Source organism: Carassius carassius, chromosome 2 (assembly GCF_963082965.1).
Source record: "Carassius carassius chromosome 2, fCarCar2.1, whole genome shotgun sequence".
NCBI classification, from domain to species: Eukaryota; Metazoa; Chordata; class Actinopteri; order Cypriniformes; family Cyprinidae; genus Carassius; species Carassius carassius.
In genome coordinates, this window is record NC_081756.1 from 568331 (window position 1) to 595539 (window position 27209).

Here is a 27209-nt window from a genome sequence, read left to right on the forward strand (position 1 = left end):
TTCATCCTCTAGGATCTATTTTAGCACTGGTCAGAAACTTGAGCTGGACTTCATGTCTGGAGACGTTAGACACTTACAGACACGCCGGAGGGAAGCAGATCATGTGGAATGAGCCGTAAAAGCTTAAATGAATATGTGGACAGAAGCCTGAACCTTCGGTGACACACACAGCGGTGACTCTGAACACACATTCCCACGCTCAGATCAAACCAGCAGCAGCCTGTCAGACACCTCACCACACATCAGCTGACTCTGTGATCAGCGCTCTTCAGACACGTGTGAGATGCCTTTACTCTCAACTCGTTAGAGGAGAGACGCTCATTAGGCCAGCAGAAGAGCATTGTGGGTAAGCTGACAGAAGCAGCCCGTGTGAAAGATGAGGAATGGAAGAAGAATTGACACAGAAGGATGTTGCTGTGGAGATGATGACGTTTGGGGATAGGTTGTTACTATACAGTTGCTAGGGTGTGCTGGGTGGTTGCTAGGGTGTTTCTCTGATACTCTGCGGGATCAGTTACAGACTGAAGTTTAGTACTCAGTGTCAGAGGTTTGACCAGGTCACTGTGAGTACCAGTACTAGTGATGGTTAACTGAACTGCTTCTTACTACCGTATTCTGAGTGTAGAAACAGCTCAAGAAAACTTTAAGATTAAATGTGCTTTAATAAACATCTTCATGAGTCTATTTTAAGAAACACAATTAATGAGGAGAAAATAGACACGATTGTTTTTCTTTCTTTAAATGGCTTCATAAATGAGATGGATTTTAAGTGTGTGATTAGCAAATGAAGGCATTCGAAAGGTTAATTTCTTGAAAATAATCAACTTTTGCAGGCTGCTCCCTTAACGAATCACATTTGCTGTGGAGAGAGAGAAAGTGTGTAAGAGCGGGAGTGTGTGTATGTGTGTTTGCCCACTTACCTTACTTTAGGACAAATTTGCCTTCAGAAGTGAATTAAATCTGGCAAAACCTCCTTTTGGGGACACGATAACTTATAAAAAATGTATTTATAAAAAAGGGAAAAATGCAGAAAGACTTTTCTGCACACCTTTTCTGTTTTCATTGTATTTTTCTTCACCCTGTCCATCTGAAATAGGATCATACGTGTGAATTGATGGTTATGAATGAGAAGCTGAATTAGGTCTGATGTAGAGTTAAAGCTGTTTACTGTGGGATCAGATCTGCAGACGTGATGAGCGAGCGTGTTTCTGCCGCCGGGCTGCTGGTGTGTTTGTGGAGCGTGTAATGGAAGGGGAAGGCCGTTCAGATCAGATCAGGTGTGTGTAATCGCTTTAGCTCCCAGCGACCGTGTATCCACTGGCTGTTGTTGCAGCAGGACGCAGGTGAGCGACCGGTAGAAGGTCCAGACCTCATCCGGTGAAGATTATATACGACTCGTGCAACCAAAATCTCTCGGCAAACTGAACACACAGAAGCTGAGGAAGACCTGCAGACGCCTCAGACCTCCGCTCGTCATCAGTGTGTCTGTGGCATCAGTGTGGTGTCATGTGGAATCACTTTCAGATGTAAGTGGGATTCATTTGCATCAGAAGTGTATAACGAACCCACTTCTGCTCCTCCTACACGCTCGTATCATGACGGATCTTTACAGCTCAGTGTGCCGTTTCATATTTACACCTCTTATGTTTATTCTTAGCTGAGCAGCTCCATGCATTCGTTTCATAAATTAACCATGTAATTTTTTTTTTTTTTTCTAATGAAAATTAGTGTTTGTTCTTGTGCACCCATGAATACTGAGAATAGTGTCCGGTATTGGCAGGTTAAGATAAAGTATCTAACTCACTCACTCACTAACTAACTAGCTCTTGTTCCACAGCAGCAGCTTCATAAAGGTTGAATGATGTGTCAGAACAGAAGGTTTCCTCGCACTGGTCTGTTCTTTTAGCAGGTGAACCATGTTCATCATGAGAGGTCTCTGTATCTCCTGTGAGTGAATATATCAGTCTGAGAGTCAGATGGAGTTGGTATGATCAGCCAGCATGGGTTAACTGACCCATGATAACCAGCCCAACGTTGAGCTTTGATGGTTTTTGATTGATCTTCAGCCATCGTCTCGCTGAGTTCTCTTTGATGCTTCCATCAGTCAGAAGACACATCAGACCGCACTCTTCTCCCTGAGGAGTTGTGTCAGATATTTCAGTCCTGGTCAGACTGGCGCTATCTTCACCTCCGTTCCCTCAGTCCAGAGACCTTCATCATCTGTCGTCTCACTCGACACTGGCGATGGTTCTCTCTCGAAACATGATTAGAGAGCTAAAATGAATCACACAATCTTCTATGATCTTCAGATCATAACCAGTAACCAGGGTGGTTTAAATGAGTGAGGGAGTCAGTAATGGCTCTAAACGATTCACTGAATCAAACTGATTCTTAGTCATGAGTAGGTCTGTTCAGAGATTATTTTGGGCTAACTTGGTGTAACAGGTGTTCCTGGCTAGATAAAGTATTTTGGCATCACTGTTATTTTAGTATCATTGAGATACTCCAAGTGTTTTTAATGTTAGTTTAAGTTTAAGTTTTAGTCATTTTGTTGTTGTTGTTTTTAAAGAATATCTATATAGTTTTTTTAAATACCACATTTTATATTCAAGTGTCTTTTTATGTTTTTAGTTTCCATTTTAGTTAAGTCGCATAATCTTTATAATCTTTCTGTCTATCTACATTTCTGTATTTGGCATGACATTGTTAAAATGGCATTCAGCTGTTCTAGAATACTCCTAAGTTTTTAGTTTTGGTGTCAAGTTCTACAAATCTTCATCTGAAGAAGCTACATCAGGGCCAGACGTCTGACTGTGGTCAGATCATCTGATGAGAAGCGCTTGAGTTTGTGAGAAACACACGTGAGATTACGAGAGTGTTCAGAGATAAACGTGTGTGTGGCTCACTAGGTTTTACTCTGACTAAATTAGTCATTGAGTGTAGAAACCAGTAACCAGCGTGTGTTTCCCTGAGCGCCCCCTCCCTCGCTTGCTCGCTCCCACCTCCTCCATCTCTCTCTCTCTCTCTCTCTCTCTCTCTCTCTCTCCCTCCCTACCTCGCTCGCTCGTGCTCTCCCTCCCACCTCCTCCATCTCTCTCTCTCTCTCTCTCTCTCTCTCTCTCTCCCTCCCTACCTCGCTCACTCATTCTCTCCCTCCCACCTCCTCCATCTCTCTCTCTCTGTGTTTGTCTGCGGCTGTGTCTCGCTCTTTCTCTCTCAGTCTCAGGCTGTGCTTTCACACGAGTGGAGCATCTCCTCAGCTTCAGCACTGCCACAGCTCTCTCTCTCTCTCTCTCTCTCTCTCTCTCCGCGTCACTGCCGTCTCTAACTGATAGATCAGAGAGAGGATGGAGCCCGTGATGCTGCAGAGACCATTACATTAGCGAGAGACCTTCTCTCTCCGCTGCATAACACCGGGACTGAGCAGGAATGGAGAGAACAGATTTATCCAGACAGGGAGATAAAGTTAATCAGACCTGCGGAAACAGACAGGGATCGTAGGGAAGAGGAGTGGCTGGGGTCGGTGATGAAGCTGAGAAGAGACGGCCGGATCGTTGTTTTCCTCTTTCCGTCCCGAGTGTCGTCTCGGAGGCTGGAGTCCCTCCTGCTTGATTTATTTTGGTTCGTCCCTCACTTCAGCTCACGTCTTGTGTCTCTGGAGGTTTAGAAGAATTTGTTGACTGGACGAGCATCTCTTTTCTCCTCCCGTTCCTTGGGAAGCTCATTCTCTGTTTTTATTCTGTTCGTTTGGTTTTTATTTCACGATTCCTCCGTCTGTTGGAGTTTTCCAGGATGGCGTCTGTCTCGTCACTAGTGTTCTGGACTTTAGATGGATAATCTCTTGGCAAACTTGAGGATCAACTCACCAGATTTGGGAGGATTCTAGATTGGTTGAGGTTTTTCTTAGGTTTTGAGATTCAATGTAGATTTAACCAGAGGTTTATAGTGTTATAGTTTATAGTTTATTAGTTAGCTTATCCTGGTAGTTTTGGCTGATTATTATTGCAGTTTTTGAAGGGTAGTTGTCCTGACCATTGGATTGCCTCGTGGGAATTGGATTTGTCTTTTTAAACCTTTTTTTTGTGTTGGCAGTTTTGATGATCCTAAACAACCAAGATCTTTTTGATTCCACATGATTAAGGCATTTTTCCCAGCTGTGGGAATCTAGAAACCATGGATACCGGCTCGGTCTGAAATGTCTTCCTGTTTTTGTCACGTGAGGAGGCGTGGCATGGAGGCCCCTCCCCCTTTCTATTCCGCCCTCAGGGCTTTGCTTCTGTCCAGTGGATTAGTGCTTTACCCACGAGCCCCAGCTGTCGCTCCACCCCGGGTCTTCTGGACCAGTGTGTCCGGGTTATGGCGGCTGGTTCTGTCCCTGGCATTGCTCACCTTCCCGGGCCCCGCGGTCTCGGCCAGAGTATCGTCAAGTTTGAGCACGACGCATCACGTTCACCATTTCCACAACAAACACGGCACCGTGCCCATCGCCATCAACCGGACGCCCTTCCTGACGAGGGGAAGCCACGGTAGGTGCCAGGTGTGATTGTGGAGTAGATGCTTGTTTTATCTCATGGTTCAGTTTTGGCTCAGTAAAGGCTTAAATTATTTAAATTAATGTTCTTTGAATTATTAGTAACTTCCTGAACATTTATGCTTTTAGTAGATGCTTTTATTTAAAGCAACTGTTATTACATTCCAGTGTTTTACGATTCATGCAATCCCGGGAACCCATGACCTTGGCGTTGTGAGCGCTGCGATCTTCAGCAGTGGTTCCCACCCTGTTTCTGGAGTCTGAGTTCTGTATCAAAGTGTGCAGTGTTGAGGGGCCTCTGGGAACATGGTCAGGAACCACTGATCTACTGTTTGAGATACAGGAAGCCATGAAAACTGAACTTCTGTGAGCTCAGTGACGGCAAATTCTGGGCCACGGCTGTAAATCCAGATTTATGTGAGGAATAATCTTCCTATGTGCTGTACATTGAGCTTGAGCTGTTGAACCGATGTAGAAGCTTCACTGTAGAGACTCTGTCAGTTCCAAATGCAGTTTAATGCTAATGTGTGATGTGAATGGAGACTCCTCACAACAACATTGGGTCTCTATATTTGTTTCTCCTCTGTTCTTTCTCACCTCATGTATTAAAAATAAACTTTCCTTAGTGGCATCAGTGGTTCCATGAATAACCTTTAACATCTGTGGAAGCACTGAAGATTAAAATGTTCCTCATATTACTTTTTAAGAACTGATCACTCAAAGGTCATTCTTCTACGACTTCACTACATTCCCCCCTTTTGAAACATGATTTTTGAGCGTGTACTCTCTCTAGTCATTGCCTGTGTAATCAGAGTGCTGTTCTCTTGCATCTTTCGTGTGCACAGCTACTTGAACTTGCATAATTAACTAAACGCGCTGGAGTCTGTCAGCTCGCGTTCGGCTCCGGGTGAATGTTCAGCAGGAGCCTCGGGGAGAGCGAAGACTAGAAAACAGCTTGAGAGCGATAAAAATGATAATTCTCTGAGATTGTCTTCAGGAAGGTTCCCTGGAGCATTCGGAGTGGGATCAGAGTGTCTGTCCCCTCGCACATACACAATGAAAACCTCCTGCTGATGGTGTTTCCAGTTCAGCGGGGGTCTGACCACAAGCGTCTCCTGAAGTAGAATCAGCTGATCACCTAGGTTTGATGTTACAAATCACTAGAGAACTGCTGATGGGCGATGCATTTTGAGAACTGAACATCGTTGTGAGTAGATCGATCAGTCATTTCAGCATTCAGGGTGTGATGTGTCCAGACCACCCCTACCCATCATTCCATCTGCACGCCCGGCCTCTTCATACGTCTGTGTGTGTTTTATTTACGACAACAGTCAAACACGGCTGACGAAAGTGTTGAAGCACCTCATGAATATCTCCCTCTGTTTTACGTTCCAGGAGACTCAGACAGCTGATGTAAGAATGATTCAGGAGTTCTTCGTGAGTCGCTCAGAACTGAACTGGCATGTCTGCTGCAGTATAGTATTTTAATTTATAGTTTGGTTCATTTGTATGGATTTATGGTGCTTTTATGATCATTTCTGGAGTTCACTAGCAGCGTGAACTTTCTGCTAAATGTCTCCTTTGGTAAAGTCATACACATTAGGGATTTTTAGTTTAACTCTTCCTGTGATTGAAGTGTTTAATAGTTAAACTCAAGTCAAGTCAAATACACACTCATTTTAAGCCAGCCAGCCCAAAAAGGAAACGTTCCATTTTGTAATTTATCATTTTGCAAACATGACAGAAACTAAAACAGAACATTCTGATGTATGAATGTTATTTTTTTCTGCTAATATTTTGAGAACATTATTAAAGAACGTTGCCAGAATGTTCTGAGAGCTGGGTTTACAGAATACCATGATGTTACTGTTTATAATATCTCTTGATGCCTTATATTTACAAATATACATTTGTACTGAGAGTTTATCAGAGTAGAGCTGGCCGGTGATGTAGATTAGGTGATTTCCCAAGCTCTTCCTGACGGTCCAGGCTGGCTTCGGCTGCTCGTGTCCTTGGGAACTGTTTCTGCTGCGCTTGCTGATGCAAGTCCACAAGGAGCCGGCCTCTCAGTGAGGATCCTGGGAGATATTTCATCAGCCTCTGCAGTCGTGCCGGTGTGTGTTTAGTGTGTCTCTTGCACTCACACACAGCTGCTGTGATTAACACTCTTCAGAAGATCTGATGGCCTCGGTTTGTCTCCCTCTGGGTCTGGATGTGCTGGCAGTGTCGCGTGAGATGGGCTTGTGTCAGCGGTCGATCTGTTTGAGCTGTGATTATCATTCTGAATTAAACATGAAGCACTGAAGCTCAGATGATGCTGGAGAACGTGATGATCAGGTTTAGTTCCAGTGCGGCTGTCAGTAAAGCATTATTGCTTTTATTCCTGCAGATCTGATTTTTCACTGCAATGTGTGTTTGCTAGTGAGAGCAGCTGAACACACGAGCAGAAGATTGATCTGTTGTTTCGATCATAGAAATGTCTGTATGTTAATGAGCAGTGTCTCATCTGAAGGACTGAAGGATGGTGTGTGTTCAGATGCTCAGCAGAGGCTCAAGGTCAGTATTGATGGATATTGATCATGCAGTACATAGTCAGGGCTGTTGGACACTCTGTGTGTGTGTGTGTGTGTGTGTGTGTGTGTGAATCTGAGAGGATGTTTTCCAAACAAACACACACTTGTTTACACCCTGATGAGTGCAGCGCTGCTTCTGTTCTTGTGTTTACTTTAGGGATGTTCATTTCGGTTATTTTTCCCAACCGACGCTCGTTAACCGATTATTAACCGTTAAGAGACAAGATTATTTTAAATTAGAATTTAATTAAATTACAAAGGATAAGTGTCTGTGACCTTTCCAAAATAATAACATTTGTCTCCTGGAATTCATTTTACATGCACAAAAAGCAGCAAATAACAGAACCTGAGGAATCACATGGTTTTCATATCACATCACGCATCTGCAACGAAGAAAAACATAATCAAGCTAGGCTATATATATATATATATATATATATATATATATATATGAGAAATATATTTTTGCTTAAATAATAAATTAAGAAAATGAACGAAAAACTGTGCAACAAGTAGCCTAGTACGTAGAGTTTTGGTTTATTTTTGTGCTGCGCAGAAGGAAACAGATGGCAGAAAGCAGCATCCTATTTTTCTTTAAAGGGTTAGTTCACCCAAATTTAAAATTATGTAATTAATAACTCACCCTCATATTGTTCCAAACCCGTAAGACCTCAGTTTTTCTTCTGAACACAGTTTAAGATAATTTAGATTTATTCCGAGAGCTCTCAGTCCCTCCATTGAAACTGTGTGTACAACATCAAGTTTTACGTCGATATTTGAACATGAGTGAAGTACATAATAAATAATAATTTGGCATTCAGAAATATTTGATTTTTTTGTCGAATGAGAGACCTAACGTTGGTTTTAGTTTCATTTTGGCCTAAATGAGTTAGTTTTGGTGTGTCGTTTGTATTGCTATAGCTTCTTATATTTTTAATTCTTGTTCTTTTCTAAATACTGTTAATTGAAATGATTGTTGTGGAGTGAGGGAACTAAAATAGCCTTGCTATGTTAACAGTGTTTATTATAATGTTTGTAAACATTTTTCATGTTGGCATTAGGCCTATTTCTGAATCAAATAATAAAACTTATTTTCTCTTTAAAAATATATATTTATATATATATATATATATATATATATATATATATATATATATATATATTTAATATATAATGTATATATTTATATATGCGTAGCCTATTTGATAAATTCCTGAAAATAAATAAATAAATGAATTTTTTTAACCGTTTAACTGATTGTATTAATCGATCAAAATTCTTAACGGTCGTTTAACGGTTAACCGGTTGAAATGAACATCGCTAGTTTACTTCTGTTGATTAATGGACAGCCGTTGATGGAGAGCGTCATGATCGATGCTGTGTGTGAATGTGTGTTTATGAGTCACTGATTCAATCTGTCGTCTCCAGACTCAACCTGTTTATCACACACACAAACAAACACACACACTCGCACGCACACATTTGATTGCTTTTATTTGGATCTGAAAGACATTACAAAGATAACAAGATCCAAATACTCTGGGAAGGGTCTTTGACAAGCTGACAGATCTACAGTTCATGGCTCACACACTTGTACAGGTTCTTCCATTTATAATACGCAACACATTAAGGATAAAAAAACATCTCCCTCTCCACATTTGCATGCTCCCTTTGCTGGCTGAAACAGAGCAGAGTTTTGCAAGCCTTTTTGCTTTCTTTTTTTGCATCCCCCTGATCACATTCTTATGGACATGGCCTAAACTTCCAAATATACACACATACACACATATTAGCACACTCACTCACTCACGTGCGCACACACACACACACACACACACAAACTCACACACATGCATGCTCACACTCACACACACACACTCACTCACTCACTTGAGAAAGCCAACTTACTGAAATCCTATTTAAACTTCTTCTTCTTCTTCTTTTTCTTATTCTTCTGACCCAAAATTTTCAACTCTAACTCCTCCTAGAGCTTTAACTCTACAAACTCCAAACTCGGGTCAGACTTTCAGACTGTTTTGACTTGGTGTGCTATATCTTTCAGACTAATTTGACTTTCAGTTTTCTTAAAAATTTATATTAAAAATCAAAAAAATTAAAAATAAACCCGTAGACTTACATTGCAGAGTGCTCAAATTGAGCCAAGACTACGGTGACCCTTTAGTGCACAAGCCAAAAATTCAAATCTAAACTCCCTGAAACCCTAGACTCAATAACAACTAACAACATGCTAGAAACATGCTAATCATGCTAGAAACATGCTAGTAACTTGCTAATCAAGCTAGAAACATGTTAGCAACATGATAGTCGCATGGTAGTCATGCTAGAAACATGCTAACATCATGCTAATCATACTAGAAACATGCTAGTCATGCTAACAACATGCTAGTAATTTGCTAATCAAGCTAGAAACATGCTAGCAACAAGCTAGCAGCATGCTAATAATGTTAGAAACATGCTGGCAACATGTTAGTCATGGTAACAACATGCTAGTAACTTGTTAATCATGCTAGAAATATGCTAGCAGCATGCTAGTCATGCTAGAAACATGTTAGCGACATGTTAATCATGCTAGAAAAATGCTAGCAACATGCTAGTCACATGCTAATCATGCTAGAAACATGCTAGCGACATGCTAGCAACATGCTAATCATGCTAGAAAAATGCTAACATCATGATAGCAGCATGCTAATCATGCTAGAAACATGCTAGCGACTTTCTAGCAACATGCTAATCATACTAACAACATGCTAATCATGCTAGAAGCATGCTAGCAACAAGATAATCATTCTAGAAACATGCTAGCAACATGTTAATTAAGCTAGCAACACGCTAGTCGCATGCTAATCATGCTATAAACATGCTATAAGCATGCTAGCAAAATGCTAGAAGAAGCTAGTTAATCACACAAGAAGTGTGTGTGTGTGTGTGTGTGTGTTTCTGTGCGTATGTGTGCATAAGTGTGTGAATGTGTGTGTGCGAGTGTGTGTGTGTGTGTGTGTGTGTGTGTGTGTGTGTTTGTTTCTGTGCGTGTGTGTGCATGAGTGTGTGAATGTGTGTGTGTGTGTGTGTGTGTGTGTGTGTGTGTGTTTCTGTGCGTGTTTATGAGTGTGTGTGTGTGTGTGAGAGAGAGAGAGAGAGAGAGAGAGAGAGAGAGTGTGTGTGTGTGTGTGTCCCATCACTCCCTATCTTCATTTGAAAGTTCTCCACAGCTGATATAGATGTGATTAATAGTTGTGTTTCTGACTCCTGTGTGTCACTGTATGTGTTATTCTGAGTACACTCATGTGATAATATGATCCATTACTACTGGACTGGTATTTAAAAAAAGATATTATAATTAGATAAAATCTCCAAGTTCTTCTTATTAAACTCTGCTATTATCTTTAAGTCTTTGTTTCAAGCTCTGTGTGAAACCACACACACACACACACACACACACACACACACACACTCTTTTGGCCTGGTTACCCATAGCAACCTTTCCTCAGGTGTCCTTGAGTGGGTTTGATGGTGTTTTTAAGGGCACTCAGTCAGTGCTTCCATTGAATTGATTCAGTTTAACAAGTGTGCAGGTGAACACGGCTCCCAGAATCCATCAGCACACCTGTCAATCACCTGTCTGGAGCTCCGCCCACACACACACAAAACACTCACACTATTGCATTCAATAGGGCTTGTGATGCTTGACTGGTCATTCAACAATAAACTAGTCAAACAGTGATATTCTCTGATGAGGTTTTGTCTTTGTGTGTTAAAGAGCAGGTCAGATGGTATTTTAAAGTGTCCTAATATTGTGTTGAAGTCACCTACAACAGGTTTAATTGCATCTAAGGTCAGAAAACGTAATTTTCTCAGAATATACATTTAATATTGGAGTCATTTGCCAATGATTCCAAAATGATTTGTTCCAAGAAAGTTCAGAGCAAACCCCGCCCTTCCTCAAGCCTGCTCTGCTCTGATTGGTCAGCTGGCCAGGCCTGTTGTGATTGGTACAGAGAGGAGTTACTGAGCCAGTTAGCCACTGCTACCATTGACAAAACACCTTCACATAAAACAATAATACAGTGCTCCAATCCGCTCTTATAATAATGACATAAAATACAGAAACACTTATGCATGCTAATCGTGCACACAGCTAAAGTTTAGCTGCTAAACTGTGAACACAGCAATAATGATGGGTACGTTAGCCGAGTGCTAACGTGACTTACTGATGAAACAATACAGTTTGTGAACCAAAATATGTTTAAAAAATATGTTGATGAAGAACAGACTAAAGACACTCTGTCTTAAATTATAACTCAGAACAGCTGTATCACAGACGCACCAGCCGTAAATAACTTGTCTCTCCTGCATTAACCCTATAACACTTTCACAATCATTATACAGTCTGTGTGCTACACTACATTCTTTATTATTAAATGAAGTAGTTAGAACAACGTCAGTCTACAATAATGGACACATTCTTAGGTTCACAGTGAATTATCAGATCTACTTCAGTAATATGGTGCTTGGATTAGAGAAGAACTAAGATAAGAGAAGCAGTCCTTGGTGAAATGATATGCACACAACAGAAGGTTTGAATTGTGTTTCTGTGGTGTCTTCTCAACAGGATGTAAACACACTGATAGAGGAAGTGTTTGTGGGCAGGTCAGACTCTGGTCATATTTCACGGGCAGACAAATGTGTTTCCCAGTGATCAAAATATTGTTCTATCCTAACAAACCATACATCAATGGAAAGCTTATTTATTCAGCTTTCAGATGATGTATAAATCTTAATTTTGAAAAATGACCCTTATGACTGGTTTTGCAGTACAGGGTCATGTTTAGGGATAGCTACGTTATAAAGTGCAAAAAAGATATTTTTTCAAAAACCCATATGACCTGCTCTTTAATATTTTAGCTGTTATCAGCTTTGAGTCTCATGAGAATCCCCTGGAATTCGTTTGGATGATTTGGAGTCAAGTTCATTATAATGAATCAGTTCATTTGGTTGAGTGGAAATCCAGTTCGTTTCGGTGAATCAGTTCATTCAGACTGTTTTTAGTGTGTTTTAGTGAATCTTAATTTGGATGGGTGGTAGTTCTATTCGTGGCAGTGAATCAGTTTGTGTGGATGATTTGGAGTCCAATTCATTATAGTGGATAAATTAATTTGACTGAATGGAAATCGAATTGATTTTAGTGGATCAATTCTGAATTAGATGAATAGGAGTCAAATTCATTTTGGTCAGTTAATTAATTTGTTTGATTGGGTGTCCGTTAATCAGTTCATTTGGATGATTGTGTATCTAATTCATTTTAGTAAATTAGTACATTTGGATGATTGGGAATACCACTGAAAGAAGTGAATCAGTTCATTTGCATAGTTGGGCGTATGGTTTGTTTTGTTTTAGTGAATCCATTTATGTGGATGTTTTGTAATTAATTGAATGTAGTGAATCATTGTATTGAATCAATTCATTTGGATAACAGAGTATCAAAACTATTTAAGTGAATCAGTTCGTTTGGGCAGTTGAGGGTCTGATTCATTTTTTATGAATCAGTTGATTCGGAAGATTTGGAGTCTTGTTTCATAAATGCATAAAAGCTTTCAACCTAATCATTGTTTTTTTACGAACTCATGCCATCTTGCGTGTCGTCAGCAGCACAGTGGAGAGTTTTTGAGCTGTTTGCATCAGTTTGTTGGCTTCATCTCATGCGGCTGCTCATGATGCTTGGCGGCTCGTGTTTGTATTATTGGTCTCTCTCTCCTCATGCATCTTAATGAAGATTCGTGCCTCTGCAGCAGCTCAGATGATTGTTCTGGAGTGATTTCAGTCGCTGCAGGTGAAACAACAGCGCTCACAGCAGTAATCCAGTGCTAAAGTGCTTAGCTGAGACGTGTTGTACATGTGTACAGAAATAATGAAACACACAAGAACTGAGCTGATGCAGTGAAATCAGTCATGAGTGTGTGTGCTGGGGGAATGTGTGCATTGACGTCTCTTTACGAAGCATGTTGTAGTGTGCTGTAACTCGTATTCTGAGATGGAGAGATGTGATTTCTAGAATCATTCAGATATTCACTCTTTCAGATCTCGTCTTAGATCTGTGCACTGAACACTGACTGTCTAATATAGCAGATCCCAGATCTCTCTGATGATTGGCTGATGCTGATCCAATGGGAGGAGCACTCATGCTGTAGTTACTGAGGAGAGCTGTTTCTGGGTGGATTGATGGGAAACCGTTCAGTCTCTGTGTGTGGTGTGTCTGTGTGTGTGTGTGTGTGTGTGAGTGTGTGTGTGTGTGTGTGTGTGTGTGTGTGTGTGTGTGTGTGTGTGTGTGTGTGTGTGTGTGTGTGTGTGTGTGTGAGTGTGTGTGTGTGTGTGTGTGTGTGTGTGTGTGTGTGTGTGTGTGTGAGTGTGTGTGTGTGTGTGTGTGTGTGTGTGTGTGTGTGTGTGTCTCTGTGTGTGTCTCTGTGTGTGTGTTTGTGTGTGAGAGAGAGAGAGAGACACACATGTTGATTAGCTGCTCTTCTGCTAGTTTATCTTGATTCATTTACACTCTTGCAGGTGATTTTGGCATTTTTGCTTTTTCTTGAAGATTTAGTTTTCCTTGAAACTGAATTTATGTTGTATTTCAAAATGACATTAAGATGAAAGTATTCACAAGCTTAACGTTTAAGATGCTTTTACAAATTTGGGTATGCATAACTTTAATTTCTTCTTTTTCCCATGTGGGAACTCTTGGGTTTTAGAGGTCCATATCTCGCTGCCATGAAGAGCAATTGGTTCGATTATTGATTTAATAATTTTTAGCCAGGTTTGAATGGGAATTTCATGTTGAATTGTATTTTTGATCATGTAGAAGACTTTCAGTTCATTCACAGCCAGATTGAAGTTCCCCGTTGAGCTGATCTTTAGTCCCAGATAGGTGTATTCATGGGTGTGTTGGAGGACCTGGTTTCCTGCTCTGAAAGTGTTTATTTTCCCTATTTTTACAGCACATGTATTGTTTTTATACATGGAGCTGATTAAATCAAAAGGTTTCCCTCCAATCCCATTCTCCAGTAGTTTTAGAAAGAGTCCTTCGTAGCAGATTGAATCAAAAGCTTTCTCAGAGTCAATAAAGCAATCAAAGTTTTGTGTTGGTGTACATGTTTATCAATGATAGTGTGGAGAGTGTAGATGTGGTCTGACATTCTGTGTTTCCACAAAATCCAAGATTATTTAGCTTTATTAAATCCAAGATTTTGTGGTTTTTGAGAAAGTTTTGTAATCTTGGTTGCTGTTGACACATATGCCTCTGTAATTGCTTGGCTCAAACTTGTCTCCCTGTTTAAAGATGGGGGTAATTAGGCCTTGATTCCAGGTGTCTGGGAAATATCCTACACTCAAAACAATTGGGTCTCATGTGTGTGTTTGATCCTTTGGTTTAAAACAGTGTTGGGCTCAGACTGCATCTGCTGGAAAACACACTTCTGAGACTCCCCAGTTCGGCCGCACATTTACTGGTTTATACATCACTTGTTTTTCCAACAAAGACAAATTTTAATAATTTGTAAACCATCATGTCAAATAGAGTCGAAAGTTCAAATCAACCAAACATGTAAATGTTTGTCTTTGTTTGCCCGTCAGATTTTTGTTAATTAGAGGGTAGAAAGAACAGATGTGGTCAGTTCGCTGTTTTGGTAAAGAGCTAGTTTGTGATTTATTTAGGTTTATTTAGCTTTGCTAGGTTCCTGGCCACACTAATGCCACGCTGATTACTGGAATCGCTTATGAAACAAAAATATATTGCAGTATATTGGAAAATGTCATGTAATATATTAGGCATATATTCTTATATATATTTATTTTTTGAATATATATTGAAAGCGGCAATCATTTGTATATTTTGCAATATATTATGTAATATATGTATCATCAATATATTATTAAATGTATTCAAATATATAATATATCAGAAAATAAAAAGGAAAAATAATATATTACAATATATCACAATATATTTTAAGAAATATATTGGTAAATATATTTTCCTTTCGTAAGGGATCTCATTTATCTCCCTTTTTATATTTATTCTCTCTCTCTCTTTGTAATTGATTTCCGTTCTGCCGTTGACAGGAACAGTGTTGTTCATTATCGCAGGCAGATAAAGGCCATCACAGAGTTAGCGTTAGCGCTAGCAGCGGCTGTGTTTATTGAGCTGAGTGTGCTGCGAGGTGTGTGTGGTGTGTGTTCTGTCACACACACAGTGACACAAACCTTGAATCAGCTCACAATACTGAGCCCTGTGCAGTGCAGTTCATTCTCCACCAGGGGTGCAAAGTTGTTAGTTGTTAACTGAGAAGCTGCGCAAATCCCCGTTCATAATCAGCGTTTCTCTGTGCAGCTAGTCAGTTAACAACAGCTCTGTGAAATCACCCGCCTGATTGAGTTTACCGCCGATTAGAGATGCGCATTAATCATCGGCCGATATTTATTGTGCATCCCTATTCTCCACGAATGATTTGTTTTCTGTTTTCATTCTTTTGTGTTCTTATTTAATTGTTTAAATCAAAAAGCATGTCTAATTAGTTGAATCATAAAATAGTAACAATTTAACACACACACACACACTCAAACACACACACACACACACACTCACTCACACACACACACACACACACACACACACACACACACACTCAAACACACAAACGCACACAAACACACACACTCAAACACACAAACGCACACACACACTCAAACACACAAACGCACACACACACTCAAACACACAAACGCACACACACAGTCAAACACACACACACACACACACACTCACACACACACACACACACACTCAAACACACACACACACACACTCACACACACACACACACACACACACACACACAGCTGACGTTACTCTTGTTGCTGGTGCTGTTTGTTCAGGTTGTTAATCGGGGTGTTTCTGTGGTGTATGCTGGTGCAGTGTGTCATCTGAGTGTGTGTGTCATGAGAGAGTGTCAGGCAGACGATGCTGTGTGTGTGTGTGTGTGTGTGTGTGTTGTGTCTGGTCGGCTCATGTGCTTTGTTTGGCACTGATATGTGTTGATGCTCAGTATGTGAAATGAGTGACAGACTGAAGCTGTTTAGTGATGTGACAGCATTCCCTGAAGACATCATGAGAAACATGTGTGTGTGTTGTAATTTGACTTCCATTTAAACATCATAGTTTGTATTATTTTTTAACTGCAGTGCATTATAAATGACTTCAGTGAGAGATGAAACAGTAATGAGCATTTAATGAGAATCACCACTGTGAATAATGACAAATTAGAAGAAAAAACATCATGACAATGTGGGTTCAGTGTGTTTAACTGACAGGAATGTAATAAACACACATGCAGATCTGTACACATGATGTAAATGTGTAAAGTCCACACAGTGCTGCTGTGATGTGTCACAGTTTGACTGCAGGTTTACTCTGAGCTGGTCTGATTGTCTTCAGTGTGGAGGTGCGTGTGCTTCTGCTCTCAGATCAGCGGGACTGTTAATGACAGATGGCCTCGTCCCCGAGCCGTAATGACCTGTCTCATCGGGACATTGTGCTGGTCTGTGAGAGGTCAGGCACCTGCGTCTGTGAGCCGGACGGAGGCTGTGACTGGAGGACACTGACGGGTTTGACTGGATCGAGGTCCTGGTGTGTGAAAGACTGTGATTTGAGTGCTTTGAGCAGATGGGAGAACAGAAGAGCACAGGAAGAGTCATTAAAGAGTCCGCTCATGAAGTCTGTGCCGTTTACATGCAGCCGAAGACAAAGAGATCAGCTGGAACGTCCACATTAGGCATGACGATGAGCGAGATTTTTCAACTCATTTTGGCCGAAAGCCATATATATTTCCATTTGTCTCTTAGTTAATGGTGATCTCACAAAGTTTTGTTATAATGAGAGGATTCACGATCATAACTGAGCTCTGAACAGAAACTCAGGTGTTTTGAGAGGTGAGAGGATCTTAATGGAAACACCTCTGTCCACCTTGTTTTAGGCTATTCTGGGTGTTTTATGGTATTCTGTGTGGTTTACAGTATTCTGGGAGTTTTTGGGTGTTCTGGGTGTTTTATATATTCAGAGTGTATTTGGTATTCTGGGTATTTTAGGGCATTGTGCTGTTATAGGTGGTTTAGGGTGTTTTTGGGTGTTCTGTGTGTTTTAGGGTACTTTGAGAGTTTTATGTATTCTGAGTGTTTTATGTGTACTGGGTGTTTTAGAGTGTTATGGGTGTTTTGGGTGTGGTTGTTTTAGGGTGTTCTGGGTAGTTTAGGGTGTTCTGGGTGTTTTGGGGGGTTCTGGGTAGTTTAGGGTGTTCTGGGTGTTTTGGGGGGTTCTGGGTAGTTTAGGGTGTTTTGTGTGTTTTAGGGTGTTGTATGTGTTTTAGGCTGTTCTGGGTAGTTTAGGGTGTTTTAGGGAGTTCTGTGTGTTTTATGGTACATTGAGAGTTTTATGTATTTCGAGTGTTTTATGTATACTGGGTGTTTTAGAGTGCTATAGGTGTTTTAGGGTGGTTGTTTCTGACGCACAGTCTTGTGTTTAGACATTTGCTAGAAAAGACAGTTATTGAATCAGCCTCACATGTGCGTGTCATCATACCTGCACATACAGCAGCACATCTGCTGAGCACAGACACATGTGTTGTTCCGTGTCAGCTTAGAATCAGATTAGAATGGCTGTTAAACTCCTCACTGATCTTAAACCAATTCATGGCTGGAACTAAACAGTTAAGAGATGTTTTATCTCAATACTTGTAACCCAGACCATCAGACGCATTGAGATTAGTTTTTGGCTCACACTTGGCATCTCAGCTCTTGGTCAGATCATCAGTAACCAGAGGAATCAGGTTCAGTGTGCAGTGCTTGTTTAGATCAGATCTCAGATCTTTAACCAGTAGATCACCGATAACCAGAGTCTGAAATATCAGAAGGCTGGAGGAATGGTGCTGAAAATTCAGCTATGCATCACAGGAATACATTGCACAGTATAACTTACAACACAAAACAATTATTTTTCAAATGCAATAATATTTCTCAATGTTCCTTATTGTGATACAGTTATTGGTACTGTATATGTATGTGTAACTATCACAGCTGTCTGAGTTGTGTTCTGTTGACTAACTCTAGTTAACTCAGACTAGTGACACTGCGGAGGTGGGGTGAGTCAAAGTCACCTTTATTTATATAGCGCTTTAAACAAAATACATTGCGTCAAAGCAACTGAACAACATTCATTAGGAAAACAGTGTCAATAATGCAAAAATGATAGTTAAAGGCAGTTCATCATTGAATTCAGTTATGTCATCTCTGTTCAGTTAAATAGTGTCTGTGCATTTATTTGCAATCAAGTCAACGATATCGCTGTAGATGAAGTGTCCCCAACTAAGCAAGCCAGAGGCGACAGCGGCAAGGAACCGAAACTCCATCGGTGACAGAATGGAGAAAAAAACCTTGGGAGAAACCAGGCTCAGTTGGGGGGCCAGTTCTCCTCTGACCAGACGAAACCAGTAGTTCAATTCCAGGCTGCAGCAAAGTCAGATTGTGCAGAAGAATCATCTGTTTCCTGTGGTCTTGTCCTGGTGCTCCTCTGAGACAAGGTCTTTACAGGGGATCTGTATCTGGGGCTCTAGTTGTCCTGGTCTCCGCTGTCCTTCAGGGCAGTAGAGGTCCTTTCTAGGTGCTGATCCAGCATCTGGTCTGGATACGTACTGGATCCGGGTGACTGCAGTGACCCTCTGATCTGGACACAGACTGATCTGGACATCATTTGTAACTCTAAGGAGAGCAGTCTCAGTACTATGATACGGTCTAAATCCTGACTGGAAATCCTCACATATACCATTTTTCTCTAAGAAGGAATATAATTGTGTGGATACCACCTTTTCTAGTATCTTGGACAGAAAAGGGAGATTCGAGATTGGTCTATAATTAACTAGTTCTTTGGGGTCAAGTTGTGGTTTTTTGATGAGAGGCTTAATAACAGCCTGTTTGAAGGTTTTGGGGACATATCCTAATGACAATGAGGAATTAATAATAGTCAGAAGAGGATCTATGACTTCTGGAAGCACTTATTTTAGGAGCTTAGATGGTATAGGGTCTAACATACATGTTGTTGGTTTAGATGATTTAACAAGTTTATACAATTCTTCCTCTCCTATAGTAGAGAATGAGTGGAACTGTTCCTCAGGGGGTCCATAGTGCACTGTCTGATGTGATACTGTAGCTGACGGCTGAATGGTTGCAATTTTATCTCTAATAGTATCGATTTTAGAAGTAAAGTAGTTCATAAAGTCATTACTGCTGTGGTGTTGGGAAATGTCAACACTTGTTGAGGCTTTATTTTTCGTTAATTTAGCCACTGTATTGAATAAATACCTGGGGTTATGTTTGTTTTCTTCTAAAAGAGAAGAAAAGTAATCGGATCTAGCAGTTTTTAATTCTTTTCTGTAGGATATGTTACTTTCCCGCCAAGCAATACGAAATACCTCTAGTTTTGTTTTCCTCCAGCTGCGCTCCATTTTTCGGGCTGCTCTCTTTAGGGTGCGAGTATGCTCATTATACCATGGTGTCAAACTGTTTTCCTTAACCTTCCTTAAGCGTAAAGGAGCAACTGTATTTAAAGTGCTAGAAAAGAGAGAGTCCATAGTTTCTGTTACATCATCAATTTGTTCTGAGTCTGTTCATTATTGGGTGTTTCTGGGGTTCTTAATTACTGTGACCTCATCAAGGACAATATGGTGTAATTATCCTGATGACAGAGCAGCACAGAATCAAAGAAGCAATTTAGACATGATTAAAAAAACGGAATGTGGCAATTCTGTGTGTGTGTGTGTGTGTGTGTGTGTGTGCGCGTGTGTGCGTGTGTTTGTGTGCGTGTGTATGTGTGTGTGTGTGTGTGTGTGTGTGTGTGTGTGTTTGTGTGCGTGACTGCGTCTGCGTGCGTGTGTGTGTGTGTGTGTGAGAGAGAGTGTGTGAGTGTGTGTGTGTGTGTGTGTGTGCGCGTGTGAGTGTTATTGAGAGCAGAAGTGATCTGTATTCACATCCAGCAGCACAGAAACACAACCAGCAGTTTTTGTGCTCATTTGCACATCAGGTGACATCAGGTTAAACAGATGACTGACCTTTGACTCATTGTGTTTCATCTGTTGTAACACTGACAGAAACTTATTTCCTTTTCCTGATGGTCAGTGAAGCGTACAGAGAGATAGTCTTCCCATGGGAATGAAAACACACACACTGTCGGCATTTCAGCCGTCTGTTCTCATTAATATGTAGCACACTCTCACTGTCACTCATCAGGACGGACCGCCCACTTCCCCCTCCTGACCAATCACACACAAGCAGCAGAGAGACTCATGATTTCAGCAGAGGTTTTAATATCATGAAGATGTTTAACATGATCTTGTCCACTGCAGAGTGTAGCTCCAACCCTGCTCAAACTCACCTAGCTGTGATCCTCTAATGATCCTGAAGACACTGATTAGCATGCTCAGGTGTGTTTGATCTATCTATATATACTCTATATATCTACTGTATATATACTCCAGTTCAAAAGTTTAGATTTTTTTCATTCATATTTGTATTCATCAAGGACACATTAAATTGCTCAAAATTGCCAGACATGTCTAATGTTACAGTAGATTTCTATTTCAAATAAATGCTGTTCTTCTGAACTTTCTGTTCATCTGTGAATCCTGAGAAATAAAATGCATCTCAGTTTCCAGAGAAATATTGAGCAGCACAACTGTGTTCAACACTGATAATAATCAGAAATGTTTCTCGAGCAGTAAATCATCATATTTTCATGATTTCTGAAGATCATGTGACACTGAAGACTGGAGGAATGATGCTGAAAATACAGCGGAGCATCAGAAATACATTACACTTTAACACAGATTCACACAGAAAACAGATGTTTTACATTAGAGTAATATTTCATGTTATGTTTTGGTCAAATAAAGGCACCCTCGGTAAGCAGAAGAGACTTCATTCAGGGCCCAGTCTTTTGTTTATATGTGTGTTGTATTTCTGTGCGGTGAGAAACAGCTCTAGAAGCGTGTGATCTGTGAAGAAACACTGTGAGATGATGATTTCTTCATGAGCACAGACTCCTGATAAAGGAAAGACGCCTCAGTCTTCAGCACACGTGTGTGTGTGTGTGTGTGTGTGTGTCCATCCGTCAGTCCTCTAGTCAGATGTGCTTTAACTAACATGATTCTTTACAGCTGCCAAATTTGATTGTCCCATTCAGTTTTAAGACTTGAATCATAAATCATAATTTTATTTGGTGATTTATTTAGTTCTGCTGTCCTGAATCTCATGCTCAGTCTAATGATGAACACATTACCCATGATTCTTTGGTGTCTGTGTCTCATTTAGCCATTTCTCAGTCCTGTTCTCCGTCACGTCCCCAAACACACACTCACTCTCACACACACACACACACACACACACACACACAATAAACGCCGTCGGCTCCTGAAAGCCAGTGGAGCAAAAAGACTAATGTTTCCTGCTGAAATGAGAATTGATTTTCCCAGCGGTCACAGGTCCCTAATCAACACTCCGACACCCTGTTCTGATAGCGGCCCCGGGGCCATCAGACCCCAGACGTCACGAGCCGCTGTCGAGAAACAGAACGAGCGCTGCTCCGGCGGAAGTTCAGCTCATCATCTCTTTGTCTTTGTCTCTCTCTTCTGTGTCAGACTCTCTCCAGAGACACGGGAAGAATGAAGTGAAACTGGGTGACCTGGTTTTCTGTTTCAAACACCTTGGTGAAGCGCTGCTGCTCCATTCAGGGAGATAACCGTGTGGTTTAGGCCAGGCACGTCCTGTCAGCTCAGAGACTGCGCTCGTCACCTGATGTCTCTTTCTTTCTCTCTGCACAGACTGCGGATGTGTTTAAAGACACACTCACTGGAGGACAAACCTGTAGCAGGATAATACACTGGGACTGTAAGCATTAGTGTTTGTCTCTTCTGCTCACCAAGTCTGCATTTATTTGATCAAAAATACAGTAGAAATAGTGAAATATTTGTACGGTTTAAAACAGCTGTTTTCTATAGCCCCTTTCACACAGACATTTTGGACATACATGAATAATGTGTCCCGTGATTTATCCCAGGATCGTTTGATTTTGGTTCCTTCACACTGTCTGTGATTTCCCAGAATCTGTGTGAGCGTTTCACTGAGCTGGCGACCGATCTCAGCTTCAGCGGGACACTGAGGAGCTCCTCTCTGCTTCATCACTCTGCACACTGAGTCTGAGTCTCTCTCTCTCTCTCTCTCTCTCTCAGCGGTGGATCAGTTGTGCTGTAATCACTGCAGCAGATGCAGCCGCTCACTCTTTATAACCCACAGACTTGACCTCAAACCTCTGAGAGCATGACCATACGGACGCGAAGGAACCCCACCAGCTGTCAGACGCTCCATTACTCTTTCTTCACTGAGATACTGCTGACAGACAGAGACTGTGTGACACTATGGGATTCTCAGGATCTTAACAGTGAAGTTTGACTCTATTTGTAGTGGTTCAGAACTGGAATAACTCAGCAGTGAAAACTCAAGCTAAGTTGCATGTTGACTATAAATAGTGAATTTAGATGAACAGCTCTGTGTTTGGCCTCACCTGTCCACCGGTTTGCCTCGTTCTCCCGCTCATAATCTTTACCTTCTGCTGCAGTGACAGTGTGTGTTGTGATTGGACCTTTATCTGATTGGGATGATGAATTATTGAGGAAGCAGAGCTCTTTAGATGCAGTGTTCGGACTCGTCAATAATTCAGGCTTCACCCTCTCCAGCAGCAGGTCGCGTCTCTGTTCCGGTCCGAGCTGGAAGTGCTTCGGAAACAGACCATTTGCTCAATTTCAAACACGTTCATCAGGAGCTCTTCCCGGGGTTTTTCTGAGAGTCATGAATATTTCAGACGATGCCGTTTATGTGATGTTTGGGGCATTTGCTTGTATGAATGCGTCAAAATGTCTGCACTGTCTCAATCTGAGTGAAAGTCAATGGAGCAGTAGAATGAATAAAAAAGGGCTTTCAGAGCAATTACTGCTAATTGAAGGATTCACGCATGTGTTTGCTCTAAGTCAAATACTGATCTGTTTGTGAGACTCGACGATGGGCTGAATGAATGAGACGGAAGCACAGTGAGAACAGTGAACTCAACAGTGATTTTATAGAGTTATAGTGATACTGAGCAGATGGACCTGATGTGGATGGTTTCCTTCAGTTTCAAATTATAGTGGAGAAGACGCACTCAACTCCCAAGTCATTTAATAGGTGCGAGTAATAAAGTTAACCAGAGATAAAAGAGGAAAAACTTAATGACAGTTTTTGTAAAAAGTGGTGTGACATCTTGCTCATTGGACCTGTTCACTGAACATGTGAATGAAGAAATCTCAAATGTGCGGGCGGACATTACCGACATCCAAAATGAAATGAAATATAAGTTTGACTCCCAACAACTAAAAGATATGGATGACCGTTGCACTGCCCTATTGGATAGCTACCAGTGATGCGTGGATCAATGTATAAATAACCCGCACCTGACCGATGTTTTCAACTAACCCGCCCGCAACAAAAAAATTTAAATAAAATATTTGACCTGACCCGCTTCCTGACCCGCATTTTTTAAAAGTAGTAAATGCGTCACCCCTTTATATTAATTTAATTACTTAAATAGGCTTTAGCCTACAGGATAATAAGCGTTATGACCGCACACATAAGGCTTGCCACAAAGAACCGGTTAAAGTAATGATTATGAATGTGTTATGAGGAGACATTTAATTGTTTAGTAATAAACTGGTGTTTTCTGTGTCGCTGCTAAGATGAAGTTGTCGATGCGGACTCGCCATGAACGCCAGAGAGAAATGCACATTTCATATGGATTACATCATCAGAGAGTAGCCGTTTATTTTGGTTTGAATATTTTCGTTTAAAAGTAGATATTTCAAGCTTTCTGTAATATATTGCCTATATTTATTTTTAAACCCACCGACTAAAAGATTAAGACACTACCTGACCCAAAATATCACCCAAAGTTTCTACAGCTTTTATCTGAGCTATTTCAGAATCTGGAAAAATGACTGGGGCTACCTTGTTACTGCAGTCGAGCGATATGAATGTGTGTGATGTACGGCATGATAAATGCTCGTCACTTCTGCTGCCCAAACTTTGTCAGCCTGTGGGTCATTTGGTTTATTGAAAAACGATTGCACTGATTTGCATGTTTCTTGATGATGTGCTTTTTTTCTGTGGTACTCACATGCACCATGTCGCTTCACGTCGTATTCTCCACCATGTCCCACAGAAAAAAAGCTCTCTCTGCTTCGCCATCTACAGGTCTTAATCAAGGGTATGCTGCGGTCCATTCGCTATTAAAAGTGCATCTTATCTTTTTCGTGGCCATTAACCTGACCGAACAGCGCGCGTCAACAGTTTGATTGATGTACGACTCAGCCTATCGACTTACTTTTATATCTCTCCTCTGAACTATTGGACATAAGTTAACACTACGCCTATGGACGTATCTGTGTATTTATTAGGCATGGTCGAATGAAAAAGCGGGACAGATGCTCAATTTGCGTGAGGCGGGACAAAGGGTAAAATTGCTGTACAACGTAAAGTGGGACAGGTTGTCACTCTATTCGCGCCAGTTATTCAGCCAATAAAGTGTAGGCCTATATATTTCAAAATCATGTATAGTACTAAATAAATTACAAAGGTTTAATTGGCATCTTTATTTCAAACGACCCGACCGACCGCGACCCGAATATCATTAAAAATATTTTTGGATGACTCGTAACCGCCGGTAACCGCGGGTGATCGCGGGTGACCGCAGGCACCCACTCATTTTGGATCAACCCGCGCATCACTGATAGCTACAGAAAGGAAATATTGGAAGTGAAACTACGGAAATACCGTCGAGATACCTTGGATTATAAAAACAATCGGGTCTACAAGTGGCTGTCTAATCCTGTATCTACGCAGACAATACATACTCCACGGCAAACTACTGACTCCCTCTCCAGTGGTCCTTCGATGAATCTGGAAGCGATATTTCATCAGCAGGTACTGCTAATCGTTTTTTATCTCAAGGGGGGAGACGAGGTCTCCGGTCGCAAAACAGAAGAGACCGACACGGAGGGGCGGTAAGAAACATAGAACTTGCAGCACGAAATGGGCGGGCACAGAGGTATCCAATATAATAAACCTGTCTAAAAGACCACTTAGTGTTGAAGAGACTGACATTCTATCAAAGGGACTTTCTTTTGTTCCTTCCAAATGTACTGATCCCTTTTGACAAAAATTTTACTTTTAAAATTCTTTAGGTCCATTAAATTGAAGTCCTTTTTTTCCTGTGGAACAGGTCCTTTGTTCTCAGTTAGAAATTATCCTAAGGAACATTTGGAGAAGAGCCGTTTTCGACCAAAAAGTACATTCATGCCCCCTGTATCTAATCCTTCGGTTCAGACTTTTTTAATCAATTTAGAGATCAGGAATTTGACTCCTCTCTTACGTGTGATCCTACGAGATGTTTTTAATGCGATAAAAAAGCATTTTGATTGGTGGCGAATCAGACAAGTACATCTCTAAGGAGGACTTTGATTTTCTGTTACAAACTCACCCAGTACGACCAGTATTTTACACCTTGCCAAAAATCCATAAGAAATCTGAAGGAATTATTCCAGGCCGTCCCATCGTGGCAGGTTGCCAATCTTTAACTGAACCTATTTCTCAGTATGTAGACTGTTACATCAAGCCTATTGTCTGGACATTACCCTCATATTTAAGGGACACTACTGATTTTCTGAGTAAACTGAAGAATGTCCATATATCAGATAATTTGTACTATGGATGTAATTAGCCTGTATACTAATATTCCACACGATTTAGGTTTATGTGCTCTGGAACACTATCTCAAATATAGAGATATTGATAAGCCTCCAAGTTTTTGTTAAATTTGGCACGTACAGTACTGACTGTGAATTTTCTCAAATTTGAGAATAGTTTTTATCATTAGGTGAAGGGTCCGGCGATGGGATCTCCATTTGCCCCTAATTATGCAAACTTGTTCATGGGTAAATTTGAAGCAGATCTTGTGTATTCCCCAAATAACATTTTCCATCACGGTTTGAAATGTTGGTTTCGTTATATTAATGAGGGGTTTCATTTTTAGCGGAACAGTTGAAGAATTTATTCAATTTCATGAATTTTTTAAATTCCAGACTTGATCCTATACAATTTTCCTTGGAATATGTCGTCTATATCTTTTCTTGATGTTAAGGTTTTTAGATCTACTGGACCGACTCTACAGACGACAGGATTTCGTAAATCCACAGATAAGAATAATTTTTTGCATGCTAAAAGTTACAGTACCATCCTTCAGCTATTAAAAAAAGCCTCCTGTATAGTTAGTTTTTGCGTATGAGGATTTGTAGTATCGATGAAGAATTTGAAAACCAGGTCAGAATAGTATAGGACCATTTCCTTTCTAAAGGTTACGACCATATAAATCTTGACTCGAGTTTGGATAGGGTATGTCACAGGCCGGATAGTGTAGAGGCGCTACTTGCCAACCAAAACTCCCTTCTACTGTACCTTCCCCCCTGAGGAGCTACCCCGCCGCTCAAGGAAAACAGACAACAGAATAGGAATCTCAAGTTTATTTATTTAAAAGGCAATCTCAAGGAGAAAGATCAGGCCAACCGGCCCTCCTGCGTCGACAGGTCCAGACTAGATGACAGCAGTGGAGATTGGACTCGAGTCGCTAGACCAGCGAGACTTCAGCATAAACTGGTGAGCGGGGCGGGTCAGTATGGGTTCAGTATGCTCACTCACTTCCTGGATACAGGACTGGATACAGCAGCGGAGATGTGGCTCGGTTCACGGGCTCCGCGGAACTTCAGCATAGACTGGTAAACAGAATGGAGAAGTATGGATCCAGTATGCTCTCTCTCTTCTTGGTTACAGGACTGGATACAGCAGTGAAGATGTAGCTCAGCGGGACTTCAGCATAAACTGGTAGGCAGAGCGGGTCAGTATGGATTCAGTATGCTCAC

General features: G+C 41.0%; 1 protein-coding gene across 8 annotated transcripts in view; it reads left to right on the plus strand.

Annotated features, from left to right (window-relative positions):
- nrxn2b (neurexin 2b) overlaps positions 1-27209 on the plus strand; it is a 458944-nt gene that overhangs the window by 364798 nt on the left and 66937 nt on the right. The window contains exon 1 of one of the 8 annotated variants that reach the window (XM_059505744.1): positions 3232-4526. The exons of the other annotated variants lie outside the window; for them this stretch is intronic. Within the exon in view, the coding sequence (XP_059361727.1) occupies positions 4196-4526 (331 nt within the window). The 5' untranslated portion in view covers positions 3232-4195. Of the gene's footprint in view, positions 1-3231; positions 4527-27209 lie in introns of those variants that run through there. 8 annotated transcript variants of the gene reach the window in all.